This window comes from Lathyrus oleraceus, chromosome 6 (assembly GCF_024323335.1).
Source record: "Lathyrus oleraceus cultivar Zhongwan6 chromosome 6, CAAS_Psat_ZW6_1.0, whole genome shotgun sequence".
Classification (NCBI taxonomy): Eukaryota; Viridiplantae; Streptophyta; class Magnoliopsida; order Fabales; family Fabaceae; genus Lathyrus; species Lathyrus oleraceus.
Window position 1 is genome coordinate 260,832,806 of NC_066584.1, and position 12,930 is coordinate 260,845,735.

At 35.6% G+C, this 12,930-nt stretch overlaps 1 protein-coding gene across 10 annotated transcripts; it reads right to left on the reverse strand.

Moving 5' to 3' along the window:
- Positions 1-5,108: 5,108 nt before the first annotated feature.
- LOC127092744 (pentatricopeptide repeat-containing protein At2g35030, mitochondrial) lies at positions 5,109-11,942 on the reverse strand. 10 transcript variants are annotated; one of them, XM_051031634.1, is made up of 4 exons: positions 9,849-11,942; positions 9,302-9,577; positions 6,504-6,591; positions 5,109-5,321 (listed from the first exon to the last, which is right to left on the reverse strand). In XM_051031634.1, exon 1 carries the CDS (start codon positions 11,819-11,821, stop codon positions 9,932-9,934), a length of 1,890 nt encoding a protein of 629 aa, XP_050887591.1. In that variant the 5' UTR covers positions 11,822-11,942; the 3' UTR covers positions 5,109-5,321; positions 6,504-6,591; positions 9,302-9,577; positions 9,849-9,931. The 10 variants fall into 10 exon arrangements, with proteins under 10 accessions (XP_050887591.1, XP_050887584.1, XP_050887587.1 ...); XM_051031627.1 differs by having other exon boundaries at positions 5,109-5,326; XM_051031630.1 differs by adding an exon at positions 6,862-8,509 and having other exon boundaries at positions 5,109-6,591.
- Positions 11,943-12,930: the final 988 nt, after the last annotated feature.

Sequence of the window (12,930 nt, forward strand, 5' to 3'; positions counted from 1 at the left end):
ATACCATTTTCAACATGTTTAGGGACCAATGGGATCAGATTGAATTGATTTGGGGACTTGGTGAATGAAATGCAAAATTTGTATTGGCTTGGTCTGGTTTGCCTATCAGGATGAAACCCCATGTTTGAACCATGGCCAAATGAAATTAGCTCATGCATTTAAACTTGTGTCATTTGTTCCTTGCCATGTCCTTGATTGAATGCAAAAAGAACCAGGTCAAAAGGGTTTGTGGTTTGGAAATGGCAATGTGCTAAAGTAGTGGTCTTGGTCAGGTTTTATGGCATGGTAGGTATGTTGGACCAGCTTGGCCAATAGCAAAATTGAAGTTCTTGCTCAATGAACTAGGTCTTGGACCTTGAAACAAAGGTGGAGAGGGATTTATTAGGACATTTTTCTAGAAGTAGAATTCAAAAATCTTGTGAAATAAGAAAGTTATGGTCTTTGGAACTTTCCATAGGCCACTCTTGCCAAAATGGAACCAACCAACATGACATAAAAATGAGATTTTGTGATTTCTTCATTTCCAAGGCACGATGATGGATGTTTTGAGTTCATATCATCATATCATGATGGAAAATGAGATTTGGATTCTTGTGGGATGATGCTAGGTCAAATTCATGAGTGGATCAAGTGCCTTGAAAGTTGAAAAATCATGACCAAACCAAGTATTTGCAACATTGCTTGAATGGATGTTTAAATGATGATTTTGATTGTAATGAACATGATATTATGTTGAACGAGTGGTGGGGTATGAACAAAGGTCAGATGAATTAGGGCTTGATGATGCAAGGGTCATATTGGGATGTTTAAAAGGTATGAGGTATAAACAAAGTTTGGATTTGAGGGGTCCTCAATGGCATGGTCAAGATCCATGGTGAATCATGACTTGTAAAATTCAAATGAGGTCAAGAGATAGGATTTGGGTCCTTGGGTGACCAGATGAATCTTGAAGCTTCTTAAAAGAGGACTTACCACCCAAATTGGGTTTGGGAGTGAGTGAGATGTCTTGAGTGATCCTCCAAGATTTGTTGGATGTTTGAGGATGAAGATTAGGATTGAGAAGGCTTGGGCACACCTCAACATGGCTAGAAGATCTTGAAGTTTCTCAGATGAATCCCATGCCTTGGGTTTGTGGATTCTTGTGAATCATTAAGTATAGATGCATATGAGATGACATGTAAGGTATGTATTCTCATGGAGTAGGATTTAAGAAGATGATATGGGGTAGGATAAATTTGAGGGTATGACAATCTCTAAAACCAAAATTTTATTCTAAGAAAAATAAAATGAAGTTGGATGCATGAAAGTTTGAAATGCCCAAACAAAATTAGGATATGACAATGATGTACAGGTGAGAGAGAACCTGATTGTTGAGGCATTACCCATGCAGATATATGATCGGGGAGTAAAGCAGTTGCGTGGTAAGGAGGATGCATTGGTGAAGGTAGTGTGGGGAGGACCAATTGGTGGAAGCATAACTTAGGAGTTGGAGAGCCAGATGAGAGAATCATATTCGACCCTATTTCCTTCAGGTAATTTTTTAGGGTGAAAATTCTCTAAGTGGGTGAGAGTTGTAACACCCGAATTTCGATTAATTGATTTAATTGAATTATTTAAATTTTTATTTAATTATTTTGTGTTTTGTGTGGCTTTAAATAAATTATGTGGTTATGGAGGTGTACTGGTACTGGTAGGGTGTGGTGAGAAATAGGTGCTAGGTAGAATAACTAGAATATTAGTATTTTTAATTAATATTAAAACATAAAATAGAAAAATATGGTTTTATGATAGAAATTATTTAATTAATTAAAATTAAAAAGAAAATAGGAGTTAATAGAGAAATAAGGGGGCAAATGAGAATATTTGGGAGAATAAGTTAGGGGTAGTAAAGGAAATATCTAAATGGAGGAGTTAAGTTTAATTATAAATAGAAGAGTGTGAGATTGGAGAGAGTTTCAAAGTACGTACAATTTGGAATTGGAGAAAAAGTGAGAAGAACAAGAGTTATGGCTTGAGAGGGGGAATCCATAGGAGCTGCTTACTGTTGATGTTTTTGTTGTAGTGTTCAAATCTGAATTTGTGATTGATTTTATTGATTAATTGATTGGTTGTGACTGAATTCATGTTTGCTTCAACATGTTTATGCATATGAACTTTTCTGCCATTGATGAATATATGAAGTTTTGAACATGAGTGGAAAGGTAGGTGAAGGTGATGATTGAATTATATGATAATTGTGTGTTAATTGATGTTTATGTTATGGTAATAGTGGATAATTTATAAAGTTAGATTCTCGAAATAAGCTGTTTAGGTGTGTTACAACATGATTGGGGTAGCGTTGGAATGGTTAGAGGTTAAAGAATACGTGAATGTTAAATATGTGAATGTATGTATAATTTCGTGAATCATGGTGTTTACTTAATTGTAAATTGAGACTAAATGATTTAACATGATTGAATGTTGCGTGAATACACATTTGATGTGGTGTTGTTGTTTGGTGTGGTTTATTATTTATGGTGTCGTTAATCAATTATTGTGTAGTGAGTATAATGATATGTATAGTCGTGGTGATTGTTTGGTGATAACTTTGGTGATTAGTTTGGTTATTATTTTGGTTATAATGCATGTTGTTGAGAGTCATGCACCATGGTGTAAAGGTTTCGGTCCAGTTTTGGTGTGCTCTGGTCCGGTGGTATGGATTTAAGAGCGAGTAGCTGGTATTGTATGGGAATCGGTGAAGTGTTACTTATGGTGGTAGTAGCAATTTGGTGTTTTCTGGTCCGAAGCTATCGATTCAGGAGCGAGTAGCTGGTTCTAGACGGGGTTCGGTGAAGCGTTACTTATGGTGATAATAGCAATTTGGTGTGCTCTAGTTCGATGATGCGGATTCAGGAGCAAGTAGATAATTCCAATGAGGAATTAATGAAGCGTTACTATATGGTGATTAGTAGCGATTTTGATGTGCTTTGGTCTTAGGTTGGGATTCAGGAGTGAGATGGACATCTGTTGTCTATGAATGATACCGAATGTATAATGAGTCAGTTGTGAAATACATTGCATACATGTGCATATGTAATTGATTGTTCATGATGTTGGTGATTGGTTGAGAATACTTGATGTAGTTAATGAGTTGTTGTGAATAGTGTGTATACCTGATGAATGTGCATGTATGAATGGGTGTGAGACATTTGTGATGTTTATTTGTGTATTTAATGTGTGTTGTGTTGTATGTTTCTCTACCTTCACATTCTTTACATTGTTCATATTGAATGTTGTTTCTCACCCATTTGTTTCATGTTGTCCACCACGGACATCTTACAGATACTTAAGAGTGACCATTATTGTTGTGTGTGGAAAGTGGCTTGTTAGAGCTACTATTCACTTTTATTTATCGTTTTATCATACATTAGTGATTTCTAGTGCTCTGGTCGTGTAATATCGGGGACGTGAGTTCGTTATGCTTTATGTTGTTGTTGATTTTGTTGTTTTGGAATTTAGTACTTTATTTATGAAGTTGCTATGAAATATTTTTCCACTGCGTAGTTTCAATTGGTTAATATATTTTTGAAAGGTTGTCGTTGGTGATACCTTAAATTATCGTATAAATCTTTTAAAATAAAATTTGGTGTTTAGGGTGTTACAAATACCATTATTTATCTATGAAAATATCGTGAAAAATGTAATAAATACAAAACACGCATGTGTTTTGCTTGTTTGGATTTTATAATTGTATCTTGGATGGTAGAATTTAAAAATTGTGAAACTTTTTTATATAAGTTTACAAATTTAGTTCACATTAGTTACACCATATCTTATTTATGATTAAGGGGTGGTATATTGAAAGTGTAAATTAATTTTACATTGTGAATGAATGACGATCATATATTCTGTCAAATCAGATTGAAAAATTTAAATAATTTGTATGACATGGCAGAATAATATATTTTTATTTAATGATAATATAAAACTTTTTTATACCGTAAGTGCATCTCCATTAAATCCCTTTTTAAAATAAAATGCAATTATTCATGAATTTCATACATATCTCTAATTTGTCTATGAAAATATAGTAGAAAATGTAGTAAATACAATAGAAAATGTAATAAATACAAAGTGAAAGATGTTTGCTTTTTTGAATTATAGAATTTAAAAATCGTCAAGAATGGTAAAAGAGATTTTTGGATTTTAGAATTCTTTTTAAGTATTTAAATTTTAAAATTTGAAGAATATTTTTGTTAAAATGAAATGTTTGGGAGATTTAAGGAATTGAAAAGAAAATCTAATTGCTAATGCGAATGTGATTCTTGAATATATATATATATATATATATATATATATATATATATATATATATATATATATATATATATATATATATATATATATATATCTATATATATATATATATATATATATATATAGATATATATATATATATATATATATATATATATATATATATATATATATAAACTTTTTTTCTTTGATAAAAAAATAAAATTTAGTACCAAAATATAAGATCTAACAAAACCTAACCAAAAGCAAAAACCTTAACCGATCTAGATGTTAGTAGTGACATGTTTGATGTTAATTATTGACATTTCTTGTCACTCTTCGTAAAAGCTTTATATATTTTGAGATCCATATCTGAAAATCTACCTTTATTGTATTAACATTGAAATAATGTGAAAATTTTCCTATGTGAAACTAATTTTTTTTTCTAATTCACTATTCGAATTATACTTAACACATGATTTTTCATTTGTTTCAACAAAATCAATTCCAATTGAACAAGAAAACCCCCCTCCCTAATAAGTGGTCAGCGTTTCAACACCCAAAAGGCTGCGTGGCCAACTTAGCATGTCATAAAAGATTTGTTGAATTTGTAGTTCCATGACAAAAGCTAACCTATTCAGATATCTCTGTCCTTCGTTTTCACGAGGAGAAAAACTAAGCTTTGTTTATTTGTTGAACGAGAAATCAGTTCTCCACATACATATTGTATGGACATAAATCATCTTCCAGTTATTCTTCTGATAAGATGTTATTCTCTGTCTCATTAAAATTTACGATAAGCAATGAAAGATCCATGATACACAACCTTGACATTTAGCATTTTCAATCATTTTGTGGATATTCAAACAACTCACTACAACAAAAATACCAAGTTGTAACAAGACAAAAAGGACTATATTTTTAATTCGAGTAATAGTCTATATGATATAATGTCTCTTATGAAACCATCACATTGAGTACAAATCCATCATTTTCAAGCAGGACTTCAAAGTTTCTTCCATCCCCACATTTCTCGACTCGCACAGCTACGCTGAACCACATTAGTTCACATTAGAATTTCATTATAATGACAATTTTAGTAACCTAATTCAAATCATCAGGTTAGGGATTAAATCTTTCTAAACTTTCTGGCTATGAGTCAATACTAACCAACTTCAACACAACAAAAAAGTGCCCCCAATTCTAATGCTTCATCTCTGGAATCTCATACTTCCACGCGATTTCAGCTTGAATTCTCTCTAAGAATAGTAATGCCACCATTAGGTTCATGACTAGAACCTCAAATCCATGTGATAGATACCTTATACAATGCCACTTTAAAGTATTTTTAACTACAATATTCCCTGTATCAGTATTCCTTCCGTACATTCGGCAAGGAGTGCACTCAAAACAAACCTCATATATAATTTTCAACTTCTTATAAACCATTAAGGGTTCAACTTCTTATAAACCATTAAGGGTGAAAGCTGCAAGTCATAAATTTTAAATCCAAAACAGTTTATGAAGTATCATATTTTTAATGTACAGCCTGTAAAGTTGTACTATTGCTATCTACTGTGATTCATACTTTTTCATATACCATCGTATTACAAATCCGAATTCAATTATTGCCATTCCAATCATATACCATCTAGCTGCTGCTGCTGCTGCAACCAAGAGCTCTGTAAGCAACTTTCAAAGCTATAGAGATCTAACCTATGTTGTTTCCACTAGTGTGTTAACCCTACCTCATGCGGTAAAATTGGCACAATAATCAATGCGGTGACCATTGGAAATCCCCGCCTTATAAGACTATTTTGATTCACATGTGTTTCAGGTTCACTCTCATTAGCTTGGTTTTATACCTTAATGTTAAGAAATATGATTGGGCCTAACTCAACCCTAAAAACCGGCTTGTAGGGTGAAGATTGTCCTCACTTATAAGAACACGTTCAAATCATATATTGTCCGACGTGAGACTCATAACACTTAGACTTTGTTTAGGTGTTAGGAGAGGAAGAGATGACAGGCCTTTTAGGGGAAACAGAAGGACGAGGGAAGATAGTCCTCCACCTTACACAAGGGTTTATTCAGAATAATGAAGACAATTTCTTATGGACAAACCCCAAAACACTTCCGTTTTTCCCATTGTCCTGCAATGTAGAATCTAGTCCGAAACTTCTCCACGACTAAGAATATGTTAGTGGCATGAGAACTGGCTGCATTACCTGAACCTACTCTCACATTGCCATGTGGCTTCTTTAGACATGAAGAACTCCAAAATCCAGAGGTGCAAGGTTGGACCTCAAAATAACCCTATTTTATTCAAAAGAAAAAGGGTAAGTCATAAGATGTAAAATGAAAAGGAAGAAAAGTGATTTATGAACTCCAGGCCAAAACATTTACATATTAGTTATTATGTCGCAATCTTCCAAAATTAATGAATGATATTGTGATAGAATCCATAATTTCAATTAAAATGAAAGTGAATATTATGTGATGTAAGTGTGAGCTCAAAAGCTCTACAATGAAGAAACAGAAAACAGCCCAGCGTCAACACTCCTCTTACCAGAGAGATAGTCTCACCTAAACAATTTCTTAACATAAGTCTCAATGATCCCCACTCTCCCCTCTTTTAACACTTATAATGCTTCCCTTGCTACCAGATTATTGTCACGTCAGTCCTATTTCCCTATCCCGCCTCTCTATTGGACTAAGGCCCAAAACCAGTGTCCTATCACTACCGGCAGCTAGAAAAATAGCATTGTCCTCATGGCTGAGATAAGAAAGTGACTTGAATACATTTTATCATGTCATGACTGAGCAGCTCGCGAGTCCCCAAAGGAATTGGACATGAACAATTTTAGCAAGACAACTACTGATACAACGCACCAAAAGGCAGCAACTAGGACAATAGCAAAGTTCCATTGCAATTCAAACCCTGCTTGAATGCCTCTTGTGCCAACTAATAGAATTCTCCCAAAAGCTTTTCTTGTGCAGGAGTAGTTCAGAATAAGACAATTATTCCCGGAGTTCCACTGTTGGAAACTCACACCTACTACCTTTGAGTGACAATTATCAGTTTCTGTCATCCAAATGGGATCAGAGTATTTGTGAGCAGTTCAGAATACCCATATTGTGTCCATGCTCATTGGAAGTTATGGAAAATGTCTTTCCCACCCACTGCTGTGCACGGACATTATCATTTTCTGCAGCAAATTGGTGATTGAGAATGGCAAGTAGAGCCTCAATTCCAAACCCAGCGACTGCATTTAAGCCGAGTTCATTTGTATCAAACAGTTTTGCCTCATGAATCCCATCATCCTTCTTCATCTTTGCACTGTTTCTAACAATAAGCATTGTGTAGCTTGGACTCCCTTACCCGCAACGATGCCCTTCACACACCAAGTACCCTCGAAAGGAACCATTGGTCCATGAGCCCGATTAAATTGGAGAGGCTCACTTGAAATAGAAATTAAACCAACCCACTTTTTAATTCCTTTCTCCCACTTACTAGAATTATTATTGGTCTAATCCAGTAGGGTTAGAATGTGACCCAACTCACACATTACCCTTAGTTTATCTAGATCATTCTCTCCCGCTCAATTGAGATGAACTTGTTCCCGACCAAGAGGCGAACAGCTGCTGGCGACTGTGGACGGCTCATACTATGTGTGCCCGCGTCCGGAGGTTTTGGAGATGGTGGATTTGTGGCCGGATCTTTCGCAAATATACTAGGGTCTGGCGGTTCTGGCTCAGACAGAATCCAGCTGTTCTGGCAGTTGTGGCATCAATCAACTCATTTGCTTCTTTCGTACTCGTTCCATACATGATTCCTCGTAGATGATCTGCACCGTTGATGTCGCACGAATTCTCTCGATATGGATCTTTCTAACCATCACCAACCAATTGGCATCAGGCAGTTTTGGCGGATGTGGTGACTCGACCAAAATTACTTGCTTCATTCTCTGCACCTCTCCTCTTCTACAAAGTCAATTTCTCCTAAACTGTTTTCTGTCACTTTGCCATTAATTTGTTTGAACTCAGTTTTTGATTCATCGTGGTCACAACTCCATCTTCACGATTGATCGTCACCTCTCTAGCACCTCTGACACCGGCCCGTAGTTTTTTTATGTAGCTTCTTGTAATCTATGTACCTCAACTAGCTTCACCTTTAACTCCTTGAGTTACTTCACTCATAGAAGACAGAATGATTGCAACAAGGTGGATTATTCTAAGAAGAAAAAGAAAAGAATTTCCAACAAATCATGGAAGAGAAATTAATCTTGTTAAAATCAAATCAAAGTGAGCAAACAGATAAGAGCCAATTAACATGAAACAATTCGTCATGAATCCAACACACCATTTTATCCTCAAATAACTAGAAGGTAAAAATTTTAGCCCTCTGTTCCAGAGAAATCATCCTGTCCATAGAGAATCATCCTGTCCTTGCTTAACAGAGAAATCCAAAAGCAATTAACACAATCTTTAATCTGTGCATAAGTCAAACACTCAAAGGATACCACCAAACAACATTTGCAAGATCATAGTGAAATCTGCAAGAATCTTAGGCCACAAGATATGATTCTGAAGTGGCAAATAACTAGATCATAGGATTTCAGTACTGTGTGAGTCCTTTACTTTGCTGTTTCTTAAACATGATAACTCCGCGTGGATAAGTTGTAAATAAATGAAAATTTTAAAATATGTACAATTAAGAGCATACCATATAAAACGAATATAGTAAACAGTTGTCGGACAATTAAGATGAAAAAAGCAGAAGAAAAACGACTATCAACAAATATCCTTCTTGAAACAAATAAAGAATTATCAACAACCTTGCAAGGAATGAAGGATTGATTAGTATAGTTAATAAGATGCATTTCGAATATCAGATCCGACTCTCACAAAACTTTTTGAAACTCAGCCAATAAAAACATGCTAGCATCTCTTTTAATTTAGCAATATATGTATTTTAGTGATTCCAAACGTGTGAAGCCAAACGCATAATGGTAAATACACTTACAAAATGCAATGGACGGGACAAGATGGTGTTGCATCTTCAAATGTTTTGCTTGAAATCAGCCCACTTAGAAACAACCCGTGCTTTCCATAAACTGATTCAATAGCACAGTTGTTTCATCTAACAAAGCACGTTTTGGGCAACAACTACAAGACCGAGTATATGAGTATGCCAATGAAGCCTTTAAATTCTGAACTCTTTGCTCCCTCCTACATCATATTATCTCACACAAAGCCACCAAGCAATCAAAAAGTGGCAACTAATTTCACTTGAATTACTCTGCAAAAACATAAATTCTTAGATTCAGTACTATTAAATGATCAACATATTCCCAGTTCAAATGCAAAATCTCGTAAGGAATTATATGCAAGAAGGTCCAAGGTTTAAATCTCTGCTACTAACATTCCCCCCTCCTCTGAACAAACTAACTATTAACATTTGCCTATAAAAAAAGAAGTTTAAATGTTATTGAGTTTGTTGGGAGGGGAAAGAGACCAGAGTAGATTTAACATTCAATGATTTTAGTCAGAAAATTAAATGTATTATGTACCAGCAGCGGTAGTAAACTTTGCCACATTTCAACTGCACTGCATAATTCAAGCTATAACCAACAAGGATTTATATTTTATACTATTAAATTTCCACATCAACCAACAAATCATCATCTGGCATGTCCCCGGCCTTCTTCATTTTTGTATGCAAGTCAAGAAGTAAATATCCTAGATCCTCAGATTGAGAATGTGATTTATCACCGACTACAAATACTTGCACTGTATTTCCGACTTCAATCCAACTACAACCTGGCTGCTTCTTTAACCCTTTGTCTTTCATCTTCATTCTAACATTGGCAGCTTCTTTCCACTTCCCTACAGAAGCATACATATTTGAGAGTAATGAATAGGTGCCTGCATTTTCTGGTTCGATTTTCAAAACTTTATCAGCTACGAGTTTCCCAATATCAGTGTTCCCATGCATGTTACATCCAGCTAGGAGTGCACCCCAAACAGATAATGATGCCTCTTTCCCAAGTCCCTCAATGATATTGAAAGCTTCTTTCAGCCTTCCCGCACGACCACAAAGATCAATCAGACAAGTATAGTGATCTTCTCTTACTTGTATATATCGGTTTTTGAAAAGCTCATCAAAGTATTTAAGTCCCTCGTCAACTAAACCGGCATGACTACAAGCTGTGAGAAGTCCAACAAAGGTGACATCATTGGGTTGGAAACCTAATTCTTGCATTTTATTGAATAGAATTATTGCTTCATTTGCATATCCATGGTGTGCATAGGCAGCAATCATACCATTCCAAGATATCAAATCCATGTGGCTGGATAATCCATCGTCAAACATCTTCCTAGCAACATGCAACTCCCCACATTTTGAGTACATATTTATCAGCGCTGATACCACTTGTGTGCTCTCCTGAAAAACTGTTTTACTAATCATTTGATGGATTTGTTGTCCTTCGATAAGACCTGCCAAGTCACTACAAGCACCTAAAACAGTCACAAAAGTTCCGGTGGCTGGTTTTAATCCATTATTAGCTTGCATTTTGTTAAATATTTTCAATGCTTCTTCACTTAGACCATGTTGTATATACCCTGTCATCATAGCAGTCCAAGTAATGATATTCTTTTGTGGCATTGCATCAAATAACTTCTCTGCCCTATTCAAGTCTCCATTTTGAATAAAACCTGTAACCATTGTATTCCATGAAGGCATATCCCTCTGAGGCATTCTCTCAAACAACTTTAAAGCCTCATCCAACCTCCCATTCTGCGCATAACCCGCAATCATTGCATTCCAAGAAACCACATTACGAATCGGCATCCTATCAAAAAGTTCCCGCGCATCATCAATTCTCCCATTCTTTGACAAACCCGCAACCATAGTAGTCCATGAAACCACATCCCTTTCCCGCATCTTATCAAAAAGCCTTTCCGCATCCTCAATCCTCCCTGAATGCGCCAAGGCCGTCATTATGATATTCCAAGAAACCACATTCCTCTCCGGCATTCTTCTAAACAAATCCAAAGCCTGTTCAGTTCGACCATTCCGAGCATACCCATCAATCATGGTATTCCAAGACACAACATTCCTAATCGGCATCTCGTAAAACAACCTTTCAGCCTCCTCAATTTGATTCAACTTGACGTACCCACTAACCATAGCAGTCCAAACAATCACATTCTTCTCCGCATCCGATCTATCAAACAGCTTCCTAGCTTCCTTAATCATGCCACCCTTGATATACCCACTTATCATTGTAGTCCACAAACAAACATCCCTATCAGACATTTCTTCAAACACCTTGCGTGCTTCGTTGATCTTTCCTTCCTTACATAGCTTTGAGATGAAGAAATTGCAGCGCTTTATTTCAAAGCTAGGAGTGACCGTGGATGTTAACCTGATCCTGATATTATTAAGAACTGGGTAGCCATGTGTGATATAGTTTGGGTGTTTGTTGAGCTTGGGAACATTCATCAAAATGAATGATAAATGATGATATAGCCTCTTCATATTTAAAAATTTGGATATGCGGTAAAAACAAACACGTGTTGTAAGGTCTTGTAAGAGTAACTTGTGATGGGATGACTCTTAGGCCTTTCTTTTGGGACTTAGAAGTCGAGGGTAATAATGAGGGGGATTGCTCTAGAGTAATTTTAAAAGTCACAACTCTCTAAAATTTCGAGATTAGACGCACTCACTCATGAGTACAATTTGGTGTGGCATCCATATTTTGTTAAAATTTAATTTGAAGGAGAGGTATTTACATATCAATATTATGATAGATTTGGAGATGCATTTCCATAATAATTTTTAATTTAAATTTTAATGGATTTTACGAAGATATATTTATGATGCATTTAATTCATATACTCGCATCAGACTCTTCCCCTTTATTTCTTTATTTGTTGCAAATTCACTAAAACCTCATTTGAGCTCGTAAGAAAGTCTCTTCAAGTCCATTTTAAAAGTTTAACACTATTACTGCTACATTGCATTCAATCTTAGACCATTCCACTCACTTCATTGAACTTTTCATCCATAATTCTCATTTGGTAAAAAAAATTATTTTATTTCTTTTTCTGAGATATGATGAATTTATTAGCTAAAATAAGTTATTTAAGATGCATTAGATAGTAGTTACATTCGAAATTGGTAGCGGGTATAGATATGCATTCCCATTTGATTAGAGTTTAGAGCATTGATGTGGTTTCTTTCATTTGTGCAACTCGCGAGTTTATCTGGAGAAGCATCTTCCAATTTGGTCTGAACTAGTTTAACGAAGATGTATCTTCGGATTTAATCTACTTGCATTTTGAGGTGATTTCTTGTTTTATTACGGGCATAATAGATGAAAACAATCAGGACATATTGAGGCTCGGTCCTGTGTCCCAACACATGCTTATACAACGTGAGAAGGACATGGGTAGGTTCACGAGGCCACGAGTCGATGCCACCTTGTTTGATGGTTCACAACCATCTGTTTCTACTTCCTGAAGTCGCTTTTCTCAGACACCTACTTCACATGAAGACCCTGAAGCCCTTAAAGGCAGTCCCTAGCTGGTCCTCGTAGAAGAAATTATTGCTTAGATACAGAGTGCCTTGCATTACAGGCGAGGGAG